Consider the following 19,004-nt stretch of genomic DNA (forward strand, 5'->3'; position numbering starts at 1 on the left):
ACCCCACCCAGCCCCAATTCAATAAAGTGCTTGAACAGGGAAAAGAACCCAGGTAACCCAGCTTCTGTCTATTTCCATCCCAAACTTGGGGGGAGACACTTCTCTCCCAAAGCCCTCAGCATTTCTAAACAAAAGGCTGCCCTGGTGGGGCTGGGAGACCCCTTCTCCATCCTAAAGGCCCCTTGGGCAGGGGGACCACTCCCCTGCTGCAGAGCAGAAAGAGTCGCCTGGCCTTTCTAGAGGCAGGCTAATGGCAGCTGGTCTGCGGGGGCTAAGAAAACAGCTGTATGTTTCCCCCACTTCTGTTGCAGTTCCTCAGCCGTGGGAGCATTTATACAAAGATACCCTAAAGTTTCTAGGAGGCGGGGAAGGGCCCCCTAGGCTCCCCACCCCCAGGGAGCGGAGTTCCCCAGTGAGGGATGATAGCTGGGGGAATTTACAATGTAGAGTGAGCATCTGTCTGCACTCAGGAGTGTGATGTCATCATAGCACGCCAGAAAGAGGAGGGCTTGCCCAAGGTCACTCAGGAAGAAGCCAGGGCCTGGACGCACACCTCCTACCTCCCAGGCCCTCCTACCATTTCTAGACCTCCACAAACTCATTGGCCTGGCCTCCGAGCAGTTCCTACCACATACGGTATCTCTGAATCTAGAGCTGTGGGGTAACACCAAGTCCCCAGATCCTCGAGACAGGACCTCTTTGTCCCAGCTAAGGAGGAAATGAGTGGGGGCCCATTCCTGGGGCTCTGGCACAAGGCCTTATGGGAAAGGATATGACTTGAGTCTCAGACTGACTCAGAAAGACCCCCCATACCCTGATTGACTTTGCTTAGACCCTGATTAGACAAGAAAGACCCCCCTGCCACCCGATTAAACCATACAGAATTCCAGATCCCTGATTGGCCAAGAGATAACCCCAGCCCTGAATGGTTGGAAGAAAAAAACCCTCATCAAGGCCCTGATTTGATTGGCTGGGAAATATTCCAGCCAGCCTGAACTGGCTGGATGATGGCCACGGTCAAATGGCTGGGCCCAGAGCCACTTTGCCTTATCTCTCCGAGGTTGCAAAGACTATGGCTAGGTCCAGGAGGGGTGGGAGAAGGTGATGCCGTAGAGCTGGGCCCAGGACGAGAAGACTCTCTTCTCGGTGATGAAGCGGTGGTGGTTGCCCTTCCGGCTGTGCTCGTTCTGGATGTAGGTGACACATTCATCGGGCCCCTTGGGCTCATAGTAGTGGTACGGCATGCGCTGCAGACGGGGCCGCTGGCTGGGCACAGCAGACAGGGGAGTCAGGGGCATCGGGACAAGATGGGCACCTGGAAGGGGTCTTCTCTCCTTCCACCCCTCACCTACTCTGGAGCCTCAGGGGTGTAAATCTCTGCCCTTCCTCAAGCCTCAGTTTCCCCACCTATAAAGGGTGCACATGGTTAACTAAGTTTGTTGAACCATCAAGTGTCTTTTAAACAAAATGGAACTCTTTTTTCCTTCCCCGACAGAGCAATAGTGGGGTCTGGGGGGGGCAATGGTTAAGAACCGTGGGCTCGGATGTCTGGGACCTCTTACAGTTTCTGAGACCTTAGACCCCCCTCACTAAATACCCTCCTCAATTTGCACTCTTAAAATGGGAAAGACGGTACGCTGGCATGGGGTGAGGAAATGAGGAGTGTATGGTCAGCACTCAGTACAGCGTGGCTAGCACTCCATGGGACCTTCATACAGTCAGTACCAACAGACAAACTGAAGACTCAGCTTGGAGCAGAAGTCCCTGGGGCAGCTCCAATAAGCCTAGCTCTGCAGAACAGCATGGGTTTATCCAACAGAGGCCCTCAGATGCACCCCCAGCATCATCCCCAGACCTCCTCCTAGCTCCACCCGGCAACCAGAAACGAGAGCTCACCTGCAATAGTCAGGAGGGACCATGCCGTACACGTGCACATGGTCACACAACTCCACCGCAATCACCATGGTAAACCAGCCTGTGCTCAACCAGGAGTGGGACTTTTCCCTGGGGGCAGAGAGGAGCTCAGTGAAGGGACACGCAGGCAGGGACAGGGAGCAGGCAGGGAGAAATGGTCAATCCCCGAGGAGGTTCCCAGAAGCTCTACCCACTGTCTATCCAGGTCCTGCCTCTACACCACAGCACCCGCTGTGGGAGCACTCAGGCTGGCGAAGGCGGCAGGCACGATGGAAACAGGTCATGAGCTCACGAGGCTAATTAGACAGGGCAGACTGGGAGTAACCCTGACCATAAAGCACACTAGCAGCAGGTGACTCCTCTGGGACAAAGTCCTATGGGGACGGTAGCAGAGAAGATGATACTGAGGAGACCCAGAGCAGGGCACAAAGAACACCATGCCCTGAGGCTACAGCAGCCACCAGCTACATGGGGTTTAGTAAGCACTTGATGTGTCTGAGGCGTGCTTGTCAAATATTCAATGGAGCCTTTGGGTAGCATGAAAAGCAGAATGTAGAATATATCATAGTGTTTGATGCTGAATATATCTCTTAAAAATATGTGTGTGTGTGGTTTTGTTTTGAGGCAGGGTTCTCTTTATGTAGACCAGGCTGTCCTCAAATTCAAAAAGACCCATCCTTGTCTGTGTGCACACACCATAGGAATGCAGTGCTCATGGGGACCAGCGGAGGACATCAGATCTCCCGGAACTGGAGTCACAGGGGACTGTGAGCAGTCTGTCCTGATGTGGGTGCTGGGAACCAAACTCAGGTCCTCTGGAAGGGTGTAGCTGCTCTTAACCACTGAGCCATCTCTCCAGCCCCAATTACATCTGAAGTTGAAAATATTTTTCATGTGCTTGGTGGAAAGTGACTCTTTGAAACATGGAAGAGAAAAGCATCCCTGTAACAAGCGTGACAAAGAAAACAAAGATGACACAGGCTGCCAAAGACAGGAATAAAAGAAACGACCACACTTCTTTACTAAAGGGAAACCCACAAATAACTACAGACACAAATCTGACGCCTCACATGAAACTGGTCAGCTTAAAACCCATGAACTCCCCAAGGTGAAAGACGTTGACCGAACTTTTTTGTTTGTACGTTTGTTTTGTTTTGAGACAGGGTTTCTCTGTGTAGCTTTGGAGGCGGTCCTGGAACTCACTCTGTAGACCAGGCTGGCCTCGAACTCACAGAGGTCCACCTGCCTCTGCCTCCCGAGTGCTGGGATTAAAGGCGTGCGCCACCACTGCCTGGCCTGAACATTCTATAGCTACAATATTAAATGAAATGAACCTAGGAACTCTGGGGCTGGGGGATGAGCTTTAGTAGTATGCTTTGGGCCCTGAGTTCTACCCCTAGGACCAGAAACTAAATAAACAAACATCTTTTAGAAAGTGGCTCTACAGGCCCAGACAGTTTCAGCAGCAAAATCTGCCAAACGGTATGTGTTCTGCACAGTCTCGTCTGCAAACCAGAGAGGGGGGCACTTCATCGTGTAGCCCTGGTACTGAAACCTAGAAAGAAAGCAGCCCGGGTTGGAATCCTAGCTAGTGCAACAAGGCGAGGAAAAAGGAGAGGCACAGATTGGGAAGGAAGGAAGAAGACGGTACCTGCATATAACATGACTATTAGTGTGTGAATAAGCCAAAGAATGGACAAAAGCCTTCTAGAACTGGTGAGTTTAACAGTCAACACACTAAGAACTAACCATTTCTTAAATACACGCACTCTAGCAACAGGGCTGGGGAGGGGGCTCAGTGGGGAGAGCATTTACTGCGCAAACATCAGGATGTCATATCCCCAGCACCCACATAAACCCCAGGTGGGCATGGTGGCCCATCTGTAATTCAGGGGCCCAGGAGGGGACACAAAGGATCCTCAGAGCAAACTGGCTAGCTAACCTAGCCAGACCAAGTGAGCTCTGGGCTCAAGAGAGGGACTACTTCTGAATATAAGGTGGAGATTGAGCCAGGAAAACAATTCATCTCAACCTCTGTACATATGCACACATATGTATGCACACCTGCGCACACGCATACACACAGAAAGAATTATACTAACAATGAGTAACATGGAGCCTAAAACTAACATTGAAAACTATCACTTACAATAGCTGAAGGGACACTAGCCCATTCCAGCATGTGACTCTGGCTGGCTTTGCCCGTCTCCCAGTCCCTCTGCCTTAAGAGTACATTCCTAGAGCTACCCACCAAGGTCTGTTCCCTCATTTGGCCACTTCCTCCTCCTGATGCTGACTAACAAGGTCCAGCAATCAGAAGCCCCCTTAGGCTCACCTAATTAACACGCCCAATCAAAACTAAACACCTCATCCTAACCCAGGCTTTCCCCGTTACCTACATAAACGGCCATTTCCCTAAGGGCACGTCTGTCTCCTCTCTATCCAGAGGCAGTCCTTTGTCCCTCTGGGACAAATACCCTGTCCCCTGTCCCTTGTCCCCTTCCCCTTCATCCCCTACCTCCTTCACAGCAGCATCCCAGCCCACTCTAACACAGACCTCCCTTCTTCTCCTCTTAAAATTACACCCGCAAGGGCATTTACTGCTGTTTGTCTGCCTGAGTCTGAAAGCAGTCACTTTAACTTTTCTTCCCTGCTGAGTAAAGGGTCTCTCTGTGAAAACAGGTGTTTGGGTGTGGTCTGTGTATAATCCGGGGTCTGGTAGGGAACCCCCATTGTGCAGGAGTCCCCTTCAATAGCTACGAATCTTTAAAAGTAATTAGATATAAAGGGGGCAGGAGAGACGGTTCAGTGGCTGAGAGCACTGACTGCTCTTCCAGAGGACCAGAGATCAAGCACCCACATGGTATCTCACAGCGGCCTGTAGCTTCAGCTCCAGGAGGCAGAACACCCTTTTAGGACCTCAGGCACTAGGTATGCAATTAGTGCACAGACACGTGCAGACCAAAGGCTCAGATACACGAATTCTTAAAAAAAAATAATAACTGGGTATAAACCTACCAACATATGTATAGAAGCTAAATGTATTGAACATACTGGTTTAAACAGCCCTCAAGTTAATGTACCCACTGTTACATCATTAGATTTTTTTGACATGGCCACCATAACATTTAAAGTTACATGTGGTCCACATTGTATTTATATAAGAGGGGACTAAGTTTTCCAGGGAGATTAGTCGAAGAGCTTGTTTCCTTAGAACAGAGCATGCTGGGAGCACCTGTGTGCTTATAGCAAGGCATGCTGGGAACAGTCTAGACTCTAGGTGCCACACTATGGGGAATAGTACCACCACCTCGAAAGATGCTAGGAACACCTACGATGACAGTGCAGAGCATTCTGGGAGGCCCTGTTCCCTTGGAGTGGAGCATGCAGGGAGGAAGCAGGGGGCAGGGGCGGGAGGGTGAGGCCAAGGTGAGCACTTTGAGGATGACCCACGTTAACAGCTGGGGGGGGGGGGGAACCTGACCGGAGGAGGGTGCATGCTGGGAGTATCGGGCCAGGGATGATTGCAGTGGGCAGGCGGGAGGCTGGTACCTGTCCTTGCCCGTCTCACCCCGGAAGAGGTCGTCAAACTGCTGCATGCGGGTGGGAGAGACAACGTAGGCCTCCATGTTAGGGAACGCGAGGCCGGCCCGCTGGATGACCGGCAGGAGGCTGCCCTGCGGCTTCTTCATCTTGTGTGGGGGGCCCCAGAAGATGAACACTGTTTCAGGGGTCCGGTTGACAAATTCCTGGGGCTTCCGCAGCACACGGAACACACTGGAATGGGCCACTACTCGGAAGGTGGTTTTGTTGCCGACGTCGGCCGAGTAGCCCGTGGTGGGAGCATCGTTCATGCGGATGGTGCACTCCGCCCGCTCAATCTCAGGGCCCAGTTTGGTGCCCAGCAGGTGGCTGGAGCTGGTGATGATCACACACCGGTTGCACCGGGAGGGCAGCGTCTGTGGGGCAAGAAGAGGGCACTATCGGCGTTGCCCTGTGCCGCACACTGCCAGGCCTGCAGGAGCCGGGGGCCATCGTGACCTTTCAAAGCACAAAGGACAGCCAGTTCCTCTGTCTCTAGATGTCTGCCCTCCTAGAGTGCAGCACAGGCTCCAGAGGTCCCACCCTCCCAGAGTCTCTATACGCAATTTATGGATGCTGGGGTAAGGGTTGGCGGTGGGGTGGGGGGGATGGGAAGGCAAAGGAGAATGGAGGTGATCAAAATACATTATATACATGCATGAAAATGTCATAAGAAGAGTTGTGGAGAGATGGCACAGCGGTTAAGAGCACTGGCTGCTCTTCCAGGGATCTGAGTTCGATTCCCAGCAACCACACGGTGGCTCACAACCACCCATAATGAGATCTGGTGCCCTCTTCTGGCCTGCAGGATTACATGTAGACAGAACACTGTATACATATTAAATAAATCTTTTTTTGGGGGGGGAATTCTTTTTTTTCATTTTTTACATTTAAATTAGAAACAAGCTTGCTTCACATGTCAATCCCAGCTCCCTCTCCCTCCCCTTCTCCTCCCCTGCCAGGCCCCCCAGCTCCCTTCCCAATCCCCACTCTGATCCCCAGGGAGGGTCAGGTCCTCCATGGGGGATCTCCAGAGTCTGTCATTTCATCCACAGGCTGAGAGAGCATCCCTCACTGTGGGATGGGCAGCCAAAGTCCATTTGTATGCCAGGGATAAATGCTATCCAAGGCCCCACAGATTGCCTAGGCCTCCTCACTGACACCCACATTCAGAGAGTCTGGATCAGTCCCGTGCTGTCCACCCAGCCATCAGTCTGGGGTTAAATACATCTTTTTAAAAAATAGAGAATGTCATAAGAAACCCATTGCATAATTAATATATGCTAATAAAAAACAAAAAAGAAGATGCTTAGAGTTGGAGGACAGATGGCATAATGCACACTAGTCAAAAAAACATGGAAGGAGATGATCAGAAACAAAGATAGAGACTTCTTTAGAACAGTCTTTAGAGCCGGGCGTTGGTAGCACATGCCTTTAGTCCCAGCACTTGGGAGGCAGAGGCAGGCAGATCTCTGTGAGTTCGAGGCCAGCCTGGTCTACAGAGCGAGTTCCAGGACAGCCTCCAAACAATATAGAGAAACCCTGTCTCGAAAAACTAAAACAAGACAACAGACCTTTTAACACTAAGGGAGGAACGCCGATGAGAACTAAGGTCCACCGCTGAACACCTGCCCAGGATCCCACCCCAAGCTAAGGGCCATGGTCTTGACTCACGACCCTCACCCATGCTCTCCTCCTGACCCATGCTCTCCTCCAGGAGGCAAAGGGATATGGGAGAAAAGAGTTGGGAGGTAGGCATATCAGCAGCCAGGGACCTCCCCACTGAAGCTGCTCTACCTTGTTTCCGAGGATTGGGAAGTAGGCGTTGGAGAAACTCCACTTCTTGAGGTTGACGGGCCGACGCGTGCGGCCCCTCAGGGAGCCATAGTGGAAGACCTCGCTGGCACTGTTGGAGCTGTAGAGGATGAGGATGGTGACCAGGGCGAAGAGGACCAGGAACACTGCTGACCGCTGCTCCTGGAGACGGAAGAGCTCAGTGAGGGTTCAGGCGCGCACACACCAGGCTTGGGACCCCACCTGCCTGCAGCCCACCATGCCCTTCAATCCAGGCCAGACGAGTTTCGGTACCACTTCCTGCTCCCAGCATTCCTTTCTGTCCTCCCTCCCCTGCCCAGTCCTAGGGACTGAACAGAGGGCCTCTTTTGTTCTTTCCTTTCCTTTCTTTTTATTTTTTTTAAGGATTTATTTATTTATTATGTTCAGTGTTCTACATGTACGCCCACAGGCCAGAAGAGGGCACCAGGTCTCATTATAGATGGCTGTGAGCCACCATGTGGTTGCTGGGAATTGAACTCAGGACCTCCGGAAGAGCAGTCAGCGCTCTTAACCTCTGAGCCATCTCTCTAGGCCCTATTTTTGTTTTTTTTTGAGACAGGGCTTCTCTGTGCAATAGTCCTGGCTGTCCTGGAACTCACTCTGTGGACCAGACAGAGATCCACTTGCTGCTGCCTCCCAAGTGCTGGGATCAAAGGCGTGCACCACCACCCGACCTAGGACCTCATGTATATGAGGCAATTACTCTACTTCTAAACTATCCAGTCTAGTCATGTCACTTGCAAACTATTATCCCTTCAACTAGACCTGTAGCTCTGAGTACTAAGGCTGGGTCAACCTTGTTCCCTAGGTGAGGCCTGCAGAAGGAGCTCAAGAGAGCCCAGCACGGTGCTGCATGCTTCCCAGTGCTTTGGAGGCTGAGGCCTGAGGCTTGCTACAAGTCTGATGCTAGCCTGGGCTACAGAGTGCAGGAAGAAAAGTGTTCCTGGACTGAACTGGATGTGGGTGACAAGGTTCCTGTAGGGGATGCCTAGACACGGCTGGGGAGAGGGCCATCCAAATGCCAGGATCCAGATCTTCCAATGACAGTGACTCTCCATAAGTTGTCAGCGCACATCTGGACACACACACACACACACACACACACACACACACACAACCTTCAGGTTCGTAGATCCAACAAACCCCAATCAACAGTGTAGTCAGGCCTACGAGGGTTGTACCAGTTCTGAACATATATCCTGTCTTGTTATTAGTCCCTAATTTTGTGAGTTTTTTTCTTTTTTCTTTCTTTCTTTTTTCTTTTTGAAAAAATTGGGTCACATAGCCCATGCCACCTCCAATCAGGGCTGGTTTTGACCTGCTGACCCTCCTCCTCGGCCTCCCAAGTGCTAGGACGGCAGGCAGACCACACCAGCAGCTTTGCTGCACACACTGGGTTAGGCACTGTGAGTTACCTAAAGATGACAAACCGTATGTGCTGTATGATTTTATGCAGTTACTAAGCCACCCTATATATGAAGAGCTTGAGCTCGCACCCTTGGATTTCTGTCTCCTCGGGAGATCCTGGGAGCGATCCCTTATAAATATGAAGGAACATGCCATGTCTCACCCCATGCTTATCTGCTCTGCATACTTGGTGAAAATGGACCTAGGCTCTTGTCAGTATTTTTCCTTGCCAAAGCATTTTAAGATTTCTCAGTAGAGGGCGCTGGAGAGAGACTGTAAGAATAGAGTCTGGGCAGGCCCTCTAAGTCCCTTTGGTTCCTACTGGGACCACAAGTTCAGCTCTTCCAGGGCACTCAACCTCTGGCAGCACCCAGAAGCCAGTAGCTTCGCCTCCGCAGGGCCAGGCAGTAGAAGGTGAGTAGGCCACAGTGTGCTGTCTCCAGCTGGGCCTGCACCTCAACCCTTGGGGCTGACGCCTGGTCCTGGGTTTAGCAATGAGGTTGCATCCTGACCAACCCACTGCAAGTAGGAACCATCAGAAGGGAGAAGAGGCATTTAATCCAAAAGGCAGCCAGCTCACACTATCCCAGCTCAGCAGAGTATCAACTATCTCCTCTCGGCAGGAGGGGCTCCTTGGAAGCTGCGGGCCTCAGCCCCACCCAGTATCACCAGAGTAGCATAACGAACGAAACCTCAGGTTTCAAGTGTAGGTCCCACCGAATGCTTAGCATTATGTGCATCACCAAAATTCAGAGAGCCCGTGTCGGGCAGCTGGGGTGCAGGTCAGGTGACAGAGTGCTTGCCTAGCCTGCCCGAAGCCCAGGTTTTGATTCCCAGCATGACATAAACCGGGCGTGGTGGTGCAGGCCTGAAGTCCCAGCACTTGGGAGGCGGAAGCAGGAGGGTCAGAAGTTCTAGGTCATCCTAGACTGTATTGAGGGCAGCCTGGGGTAATCGAGACCCTGTCATATGCAAAATATTTTTTTTCCTAAGTGTAGCCGTGACAAGTCAGAGACCCCCACATTTCTTTTTGTTTGTTTCTTTGTTTGTTTGCTTGTTTGAGGCAGGTCTATTTAGGCCAGACTGTACTGGAATTCATTATGTAGACCAGGCTGCCCCTGGAACTCCCAGAGATCTGCCTGCCTTGGCTTCCTGAGTGCTGAGATTGAGCTCCATTCCCTGCTGCTCCGTGCCCCACTGCCAAGCCTCTGTATTAAGTCACCCCCGTCAAAGGACTGTGTTGTCTTTCCCCTAGACTCAGACTACCACAACCACAAATCTCCCATTCTGCCATGGAGCCCGGGGAAGGAGCCAAACACGTAGCAGGTACTCAGGAGACAAGAACAAATAGGTGACGGGGGAACTCAGACACTCTGATTTGGAACATGGCCCCTGCTCACCTCCCTACCCCATCTCCCTCACAGCATCCACAGACAACTCTACACCGTGCTTTGGCACAGATAAGTGAGGGCACCGGGCCCAGAGAGAGGCAAGAGCCTCCCAGATCAGCGGCGGAAGGAAGCGGGGGTTTGACCGGAGGCCTCCTGTGTAGGCAGGAGCGGCGGTGCCACGCAGGATTGAAGGAGTCCACTGCACAGAAGATTTCGAGCAGCTCGGATGGGGCTAAGAAACGAAGGGCACTTACTTTGTTGCTGCTCATCTCTCTGCGGCGTCTGTTGAGGGGTAGGGGCCAGCGTCCTGCAGGTGGCCCGGGGGGCAGGGTTGTGGGGTCACACCTGCAAGCCACCAGAAAGGGTTACGGCCGGAGGCCCTCCCCTGGATGCGGCCGGGTCTCACAGGTCTCTGCCCTCCTACGCGCCCCAAACTTTCGGGGTTGCACCCACTTTGTCCTGGTTCCCACTCATCCTTCAAGCAGGGATGGCTCAAAAGTTTCCTAGGGGTCCCGGGGGCCACCTCACAGACCTCTATGACTCAACGAATTCAGTCACTGGCCAGTGTGATCTTGGGGTCAAGGGCACAGCCATGATGCCCGGAGGTGCAGCGGTGTCTCGGCCGAGGGCCGGCTTCAATCTCGGTCTTGATAGCCCTGCCTGGCCGGGACCAGCGGCGAGTCTCATCCCCAGCCCTCCCCCGCACCGCTGGGCCTGCCACACTTCCATGTCCCCACCTGTAACAGGCCCTAAGTATTCGGGTCTAGTCCACCTCCTCCCACAGCTGCCGCCCGAGAGGCGGCAAGGGGTGGTGTAAGAAGTAGGAAAACCGGGCCTGGATCCTCGCTGGAACCCCGGGTTCGGAGCGCTCCCGGGGGAGGGGGCCGTCTGGGTTCCTGTCACTATCCCCGCCCCCTGACCTAGCTGCTGTTTACTCCCACACCAGGACTAGCCAGAAACCTCAGGCCAGAGGGCCACACACTCGCCCCGCTCCTGATTGGTCAGGCCCGGCCCCGCCCATCGCCAAGCCCGGCCCCGCCCCGCGGCGCCCCCCTCCGCCCGCCCCCCAGGGTTCAGGGTTCCCTGCACCTCCGGCCACGGAGACCCCAGGCCCCCATCCGCGCCCACGAGGCAGGCCAGGAAGCCGAGGCTCGTCGGAAGGGGGGCGCGGTTGTCCCCGGACTCAAACCGTCAGGGCGAGGAGTCCAGAACCCCCCAGAGCCTTAGAGTCGCCGCGGCGGCCCCGCCACCTCCAGCGTGCTGAGCGCTCCCGGGCCTGGCTGCAGACCCCCGACACACCTGCATCTCACTACCCTGGCTGGCGCACGCCCCGCGCTCCTGACACCTGCAGCCCTCCAGGTCCCAGGCCCACGCCCCACTCTCCCACCTTTGCCTGAGCAGTGCCCTCAGCCAGGACCACGGCTCCCCTGGGCAGCCCCGTCACGGTCCTGCTCCGAGAAGGCCATGATCAGGACAGCATGTCGGATGCCAGTGCGAATGTCGGGTCCACACTTACTGGCTGGGGGGCCTCGAGCAAGCCATGTGACCTCTCTGAGCCTCAGCGTCCTCATCTGTGAAATGGGAATGAAAAGAACTGGTAACTCAGCCGGGCGTTGGTGGCGCACGCCTTTAATCCCGGCACGCGGGAGGCAAGAGGCAGGCGGATCTCTGTGAGTTCGAGGCCAGCCCGGTCTACCGAGCGAGTTCCAGGACAGCCTCCAAAGCCACAGAGAAACCCTGTCTCGAAGAAAACAAAAAACGAAAAACAAACAAACAAAAATAAACCAAAGACAAACAAAAACAGCTGGTAACTCCTGGGGTGACTGGAAGGATGCATGCAGACGTGACAAGGGGCGCCCAGGGCTTGAAAGTGGGTGTCCCTTCGCCTTAGGGTTCAATGCCCGCCCCTGCACAAGCCTGTCCCAGAAACAACCCTCCTCCCCGGGACCCCAAGTCAGGGACCACCCCTGTGTCTACGGGGCATGCCACGCTGAGGGTCGCCCACCTACAGCAGCCTCCTGGCCACACGGCCCGGTAGGTGCTCTCGCTCCCCATTCCACAGATGAGGAGACTGAGCGATCGGAGGGGCCACGCGCCTCGCGGCCCGCGGGAGCAAGCGGAGGGACCCCGGCAGACGCGCTGGTTTGCAGGGCGGAGCCTGACCCGGTCCCCCAGGAGGGTCCCCTCCGGCGCCTGCGGGCGGGCGCCAGACATCCGGCCCGGCGCGGAGTGGACAGGCCTGGTGCGGAGCGGCGGCCTCCGCTGGGGAGGTGACATCCCTGGCGCCCGTGCTCAGCCGCGGGGCTGGGCGCTGGGCTGCGGGCGAGGGCCGCACCCCGAGCTCGGTCTGGGGCTTCGCTCCTCCCTCCGGGTGCCGGCGGCGTGGGAGGAGGTCAGCCCGGCGCGCGGCTCGGTGCGGGGCCGCGGCAGGGTCCCCCCAGCTCCAAAGCGGGAGGCCCAGCGAGCCCCGGGGGCCCTCACACCTCGGGGCGCGGTTAGCGAGGAAAGTGGGTCTCGGGGAGCCCCGGGGCCCCCTCCCCAGAGCCTCTCCATCCCCGCGGCGCAGGCACAGCCCCCGCCCAGCGCCCGCTCACCTCCGCCGGGGAGCGCCAGGCTCCCCGCGGCCCCCGAACCCCCTCACATGGCGCCGGGAGCCGAGAACCGGGGTCCGCGCTGCTCGGGCCGCCCAGGCCCCGCTGCAGCTCCCGCCCGCGGGGCCCTAGCGCGGAAGCTCACAGACAGACCCGGTCCCCGCCAGGCGGGAGGGCGGAGCCTCCGGCTACGGGTGGCCCCGCCCCAGGGAGGGGCCAGAAAAGTGGAATTCTCTGGGCTACCCTCCTGTTCCATTCCGAGTCTGGTTCATTTCTCTCCCTCCGTGTGGTCATCAAGATCTCCGATAGGGAAACAGACGTGGAGATCACCGGGCTCAAGCTCTGATCAATAACTCTCCGGGCTTGTCCACCTTGAGACCCAGTAGGAAGCCCCTGGGCAACCTAATACATTATTTTATTTCCTTATGGCTGGAAAATGGAGAGAAGAAGGTCTCAAAATACAGTGGTGCAGGCCTCTAAGCCCAACCCTTAGAAGGTAGAAGGAGAATGGAAAACTGTTGGAACTTCGAGGCCAGTCTGGTAGACATAGTAAGTTCCAGGCTGGCCAGTGCAACATAGGGAGACCTTGGCTCAACTCTCTTCATCCTACCCCACGAATTCACTTATTCATTATATTATTTTATGTGACTAAAAGGAAGCAACTGGAGAGATAGCCCAACAGTTAAAAAGACTGGCTACTCTTCTAAAGGACCTGGGGTCCATTGCCAGCACAGCCCTAGGGACCCTGACTCCTTCTCTGTCCTCCATGGTCTCTACACATATATGTGGTACACAGACATACATGCAAAGCACCCATACACATACACATAAAATGAAATTTAAAGTAAAAACAAAAGCGCAACTTGAGGGCTGAGGATGCAGTCACGTAAGCAAGACACGATGAATGTGCTTTGGTATTTCGAAACAGGCTCTAACTGTGTAGCCCTGGCTGTTATGGAACTTGCTTTGTAGACCAGGCTGGCCTCAAACTCAGATCCACATGTCTCTGCCTCAAGCATGCGCCGCCACCACCTGGTGATGGCATGCATGTTTTTGTAACCCCAGGTGCTCCGGGATTACTCTGGAGGTGTAAAGACAGGGAACACCCCCCACCCACCCCTTCACCCATCCTAGCTAGATTACCCTATCCGATCCTTGCAGGTTAGCTAGGTTCATCTTCGGCCTACACACACACACTCACACACACACACACACACTCACAGAAGCAACCTTGTTAGACTAGTTAAATGGTTAAATAAACACAGACATGGTCTCCCATAGACTCTAAGAAGCTGGGGAAATGAAGTTCAGGGTCAATGTGCATGCCAGGAGAGGGTGTCTGGGACATTTGCAGCTCACTTAAGCGTAGAAAACAAGTTTTAAGAGCTTCATGTTGGGTGACCACTTTGGAAAACAACATAGCAAAAAGTCCATTTCACACCCTGGAAGTCCCTGCAGATGTACCCAGTGGTTTAAATGGAAAATGGAAATAGTCTAGACATCCAGCAACAGGAGAACGGAAAGGTAGCTTTGTTTCGTCTGGTTTGGTTTTCCAAGACAGGGTTTCTCTGTGTAGCCCTGGCTGTCCTGAAACTCACTCTGTAGACCAGGCTGGTCTCGAACTCATCTGCCCACCTCTGCCTCCCAAGTGGTGGACTTAAAGGTGTGCAACACCACTGCCTGGCAAGGGTTTTTTAATATTAGAAAAATTCACACTGCGGAATATTATGCAGCACGGACAATGAATAAGCTACAGACATATTGGTGAATCTTGGAGGAATAGGAACAAAAAGAGCAAACATGGGAAGATGAGGAAGGCTAGGGGAGAGGACACAGTAGATGAGGACTATCTCCAGCTGATGGGGGAAGTCCTGTGTAGATGTCAATAAAGCACTGTTGGCCAATTGGGAACCAAGATAGGTGGGACTAGGAGTCCAGGAGGACTCTGGATAGGAGAAACACAGGAAGTCACGATGTAGCCCGGGAGAGAAATAAGAGGTCCGGATCTTTGCTCCGGTAAGAGAAATACTTAGATTAACAATTATGGGGTAAATACTCAAGTCAGAGTTAGCCAGTAAGAAACAAGCGAGGCCAACAGCTTCATAATTAATATAGCCTCCTGTGTGTTTATTTGGGACTCATGCAGCTCTGGAATCAGTCTGGTGGGAAGGCTTCCCTTTACACCCAGTGGAATGTCAAGTTCAAGGGCAGCCTGGGCAGCTGACACTGTTTTAAAATGCAAAACCAAATAAAGCAAACATCAGTTTTCCTCACCCCCTTTTCTGTCCCTGCCCCTGCCTGCGAATCAGGATGAAGCGCTCAGCTACTGCTCTGCGATTGTAAGCCAGCCCCCAATTAAACGCCTTCTTTCATAAGAGTCTCCGTGGTCATGGTGTCTCTTCACAGCAACACAACACTGACTAGAACACAAACAAACAAAAAAGAAACCGACACAGCATTGCAGAGAGCAGGAGACGGCCTTTGCTGGTATCACCAATTAAAGTTTTAAGAGCCCCGAGGAGGCATGCACATTACAGTAACCATGGATATTGAGTTCAAGAGGCTTATCGTGTCCACATGCATTATAATTTAATAATATAACGGAGACAGCTCAGTCTATCACAAAATCAGAATGTCGCAATCTTAAAAGAAAAGCTCGAGGCTGGTGAGATGACTCAGCAGGTAAAGGTGCTTGTCACCAAGCCTGGTGACCTGAGTTTGATCCCTAGGACCCGCACGGTAGGAAGGAGAGAACCCACTCTGGCAAGTTGTCCTCTGGCCTCCACACGGGCACCACAGAGTTCTTGCCCCACCTCCAATAAATAAGTAAAATGTAACAAAAAAAGGTGCAAAAGCAGAAAGATCAAAGCAAGGTGTTTTCGTTCATTATGGTAACATGCCTGTGAGTGCCTGGTCTCTGAGACCACTGTGGCCCCTCTCAGAGGAGTGATGGAGGCGAGAAGTTTCAGCGTAACTCAGGAACCAATGTTGGTTCAAACTTGGTGAGTCTGACCTCGTTTATTTCAGGATGAGTGTGGTGGCACGGGCTTTTTGGCTCAGTTGTGCGGGGCAGGAGGGAAGGAGACTCAAGGCAGGAAATCCCAAGGGTTCTGACGCCCTCTCCTGGCCTCCGAGGGCTCCAGCACACATGCAATTTACATACAGGCAAGCAGGCACACACACACTTAGTAAGTTAAAATTTACAGTAAGAATTTTTTAGCCTTTAAATTTTATTTTCTATATGTAGGTGTTTTGCTTGCATGTGTGTCTGTGTGTCATTTGTGACAGAGGCCAGAAGAGAACATTGGATCCCGTGGAACTGGAGTTACAGACAGCTGGGAGCTTCCAGGTAGGAACTGAGCCCAGGTCCTCTGAAAGAGCAGCCAGTGCTCTTAATTGCTAAGTCATACCCCTGATCTTTTTTCTCTGTATTGTTTTGCAGGCTGTCCTGGAACTCGCTCTGTTGACCAGGCTGGCCTCAAACTCACAGAGATCTACCTGCCTCTGCCTCCCGAGTGCTGGGATTAAAGGCATGCATCACCAATGCCTGGCTGATCTTTTTTTTTTTTTTAATTTAAAGGCATTTTTAGTTTTCTTTAAGATTTTATTTACTTTTGTATGTGGGTGTTTTGCCTGCATGTGTATTTGTGCACTGTGTGCAGGGCTGGTTCCCTCAGCAGTCAGAAGTGCTGGAAACCCTGGACCCTGAATTGTGGTTGGGAAAGGAACTGGGGCCCTCTGCAAGAGGAGCCAGTGTCCTTAATGCTCTCTCTCCAGCCCCGGCCGGGCCTTTGACTTTTTAAACTGAATTGCACATGCAGCTTTTGTGTTTTGTGTGAGTGTGTGCTGGAGAGTGCATGTGTTGCACGTGTTGGTGTCAGTGTGGAGCCGGGAGTGGGGGGTAGGGGGAGCTGTTGGGGCTGGAATATGATATTTTTGAGTATAGGCCTCAGTTTAATTTTAGGAGCTTAAATCTATTATCTTTTAGATGTCAGCTGGTTACCTTTGGATGGCCTGGCCACAGTGGAAAATGGGTTCTAGTTTGTGTAACAATAGATCTAGGCCTCAAACCCATCCTGAGGGCTAGTGGGACATGTCTGGGGACTAGTGGGATGTGTCTGAGGACTGGTGAGATGTGTCATTGCAAAAAGTTCTGGATGATGTTTGTATTAGCCTAAAGACAAATTTTTGAAATAACTAAAAGGAGATAAGAACTTTACAGGCCTCCTCAGATCAAAAAAATGTTCCTTTGTCTACGACAATATCAAGCATAGATCAGCCTAAGGCACAGACACCCTTCAAGTCATGGCGAACAGTCACAGCAGTTCACGTTTCTCCAGTGCAAGCTAGTGTTAGAGAAGCTGTGAACAGCCGGGTGTTGGTGGCGCACGCCTTTAATCCCAGCACTCGAGAGGCAGAGGCAGGCGGATCTCTGTGAGTTCGAGGCCAGCCTGGTCTACAGAGTGAGTTCCAGGACGGCCTCCAAAGCCACAGAGAAACCCTGTCTCGAAAAAAAAGAAAAGAAACGAAGCAGCGTACAGGGATTTCAGATATTTCCTATGACAGAGCATAGGGATGCTCAGGGAATCATAGGCAGAGTGTGTACGCCGATACCATTTAAACAGCTAACGGGACTAAAGATGGCTTGTATTCAGTATAGACCAACAGCAGCTTTTACCCAGACGCTGATAAAGAATATTGCTGTAAAAGACTTACCCCAAGGAGATTGGAAGCTAAGAGCCAAGGCCTGCCTACCAAAAACAAACAAACAAAACAAAACAAAAAACAAACTATTTGTTGTGGAAAACATAATTTACAGAGCAATATCAGATCACAGCTGAGAAGAATAGAGCCCAAAACCTGCCCGTCTCTTATGAGATGCTCCCCGAGAAAGGACGTTACAACAGTTAGGTTTTGAGATAGCAATATATACACAGATTGGCACAGCTGCCAAGAGAACTTGGAACAAGCTTTCAGCCACTAGGACACAGGCTAAAGGCTTTATAAAGAGCAGGTAAGGACCTGAGGAGCTATTTCAGAATTTTGTCTCTAGGCTATTGCAGGCATCATCCTGAATAATGGGACTTACAGGTGTTGAGCTTTTGATCGTAAAACAACTCGCTTATGAGAATGCCAGTGCAGCATTTCCTTTCTACAAGCTAAGACTTTGTAGAAAGGAAAGTGACACAGATGAGTTCATTAAGATTTGTTCAGATATCCAGGGCAGCAGGAAATGTTATTCCTACAGATAAAGCAAGGCATAGGGAGGAAGAGAGGCACAGAGCCTTCTAGAGGTTGGCTGTGGTCAGAAAGGGCACATGGCCAGACAATGTCCTAACAAAAGAGAAGATAGGGACCCAGGTTGGTGCCCAGGATTCGGGAGAGGAAAGCAGCCACAGGTGACCGACAACAGGCCAGCCCAGGCCCAGACGGCAAAGGCAGGGAAGGCCAAGGCCAACACAGGAAGCTCACAGCCTTGAGAGCTGCTGCCATGGCTGACACCCAGCCAAGTATATGAAAAGTACTATTAACACAGCCAGTCAAAAACTGTTTTAAAACCTCATAGAGAAAAAAAGACAACATAGATAAATTTAAATGTGCTCAGATTTTGGATGCACATGATTCCAGGATTGGCTACAGCTACTGTGTTACAAGAGACTCAGTGAAGGATGTTTCATTTCAACAAACTAATCATAACCTAGACAGAAAGAGGTGAGAGATGTATGTATGTATGTATGTATGTATATATGTATGGTCTATGGGTATGGTGTGGCCACAATGCTTTATATGAAATGTGATTTTAAATACATAAATGTTAGCAAAAGGTGCTCAAATTGCCTTAGGTATGATTAAAAGGATATTTAAATTGCTTCAGCTATAGTTAAAAAGCTACCTACATTGCTTTGGATATAGCCAAAAGTTGCATGCAGCCAGTCATTGTCTTAACAGAAAGGGTTGGCAATTTGAGCCCTCAGAGACAGTTGATTAAAAAAAAAATAACAAAACCCTACAACATTGACCTAAGAACAAAGGGAATCTGTATAGATAATTCTATAAAGTTTAACAGAGTAGAGGATACAGAGATCCTCCTAAATTTTTATGGCTAAAAACAAATCTAAAAAATAAAAGTTAATACATGATTTAAAAAAAAGTTTAAAGCTGGGCGTTGGTGGCTCACGCCTTTAATCCCAGCACTTGGGAGGCAGAGGCAGGCAGATTTTTGTGAGTTCGAGACCAGCCTGGATTACCAAGTGAGTTCCAGGACAGCCTCCAAAGCCACAGA

General features: G+C 52.1%; 1 protein-coding gene across 4 annotated transcripts; it reads right to left on the reverse strand.

Moving 5' to 3' along the window:
• Nucleotides 1–926: 926 nt before the first annotated feature.
• On the reverse strand, nucleotides 927–12,882 carry St6galnac6 (ST6 N-acetylgalactosaminide alpha-2,6-sialyltransferase 6). 4 transcript variants are annotated; one of them, XM_040735634.1, is made up of 7 exons: nucleotides 12,725–12,882; nucleotides 11,647–11,701; nucleotides 10,385–10,475; nucleotides 7,294–7,473; nucleotides 5,467–5,873; nucleotides 1,897–2,004; nucleotides 927–1,266 (listed from the first exon to the last, which is right to left on the reverse strand). In XM_040735634.1, the coding sequence occupies exons 2-7, from the start codon at nucleotides 11,670–11,672 to the stop codon at nucleotides 1,077–1,079; spliced, it is 1,002 nt and encodes a 333-aa protein (XP_040591568.1). In that variant the 5' UTR covers nucleotides 11,673–11,701; nucleotides 12,725–12,882; the 3' UTR covers nucleotides 927–1,076. The 4 variants fall into 4 exon arrangements, with proteins under 4 accessions (XP_040591568.1, XP_040591570.1, XP_040591569.1 ...); XM_040735636.1 differs by having other exon boundaries at nucleotides 11,518–11,701; nucleotides 12,725–12,881; XM_040735635.1 differs by lacking the exon at nucleotides 12,725–12,882 and adding an exon at nucleotides 12,136–12,262.
• Nucleotides 12,883–19,004: the final 6,122 nt, after the last annotated feature.

The sequence above is a fragment of the Mesocricetus auratus genome, unplaced genomic scaffold, assembly GCF_017639785.1.
Source record: "Mesocricetus auratus isolate SY011 unplaced genomic scaffold, BCM_Maur_2.0 Super-Scaffold_100047, whole genome shotgun sequence".
Classification (NCBI taxonomy): Eukaryota; Metazoa; Chordata; class Mammalia; order Rodentia; family Cricetidae; genus Mesocricetus; species Mesocricetus auratus.

Coding starts and splice junctions, on each gene's coding strand:
- St6galnac6 (XM_040735634.1), bottom strand. CDS start 11,672: ATGGCTTGCTCGAGGCCCCCCAGCCA. Junction 10,476..11,646: donor TGCTCGAGGCCCCCCAGCCA/GTAAGTGTGGAC, acceptor GGTGGCTTGCAG/GTGTGACCCCACAACCCTGC. Junction 5,874..7,293: donor TCCCAATCCTCGGAAACAAG/GTAGAGCAGCTT, acceptor CTTGCCCCACAG/ACGCTGCCCTCCCGGTGCAA.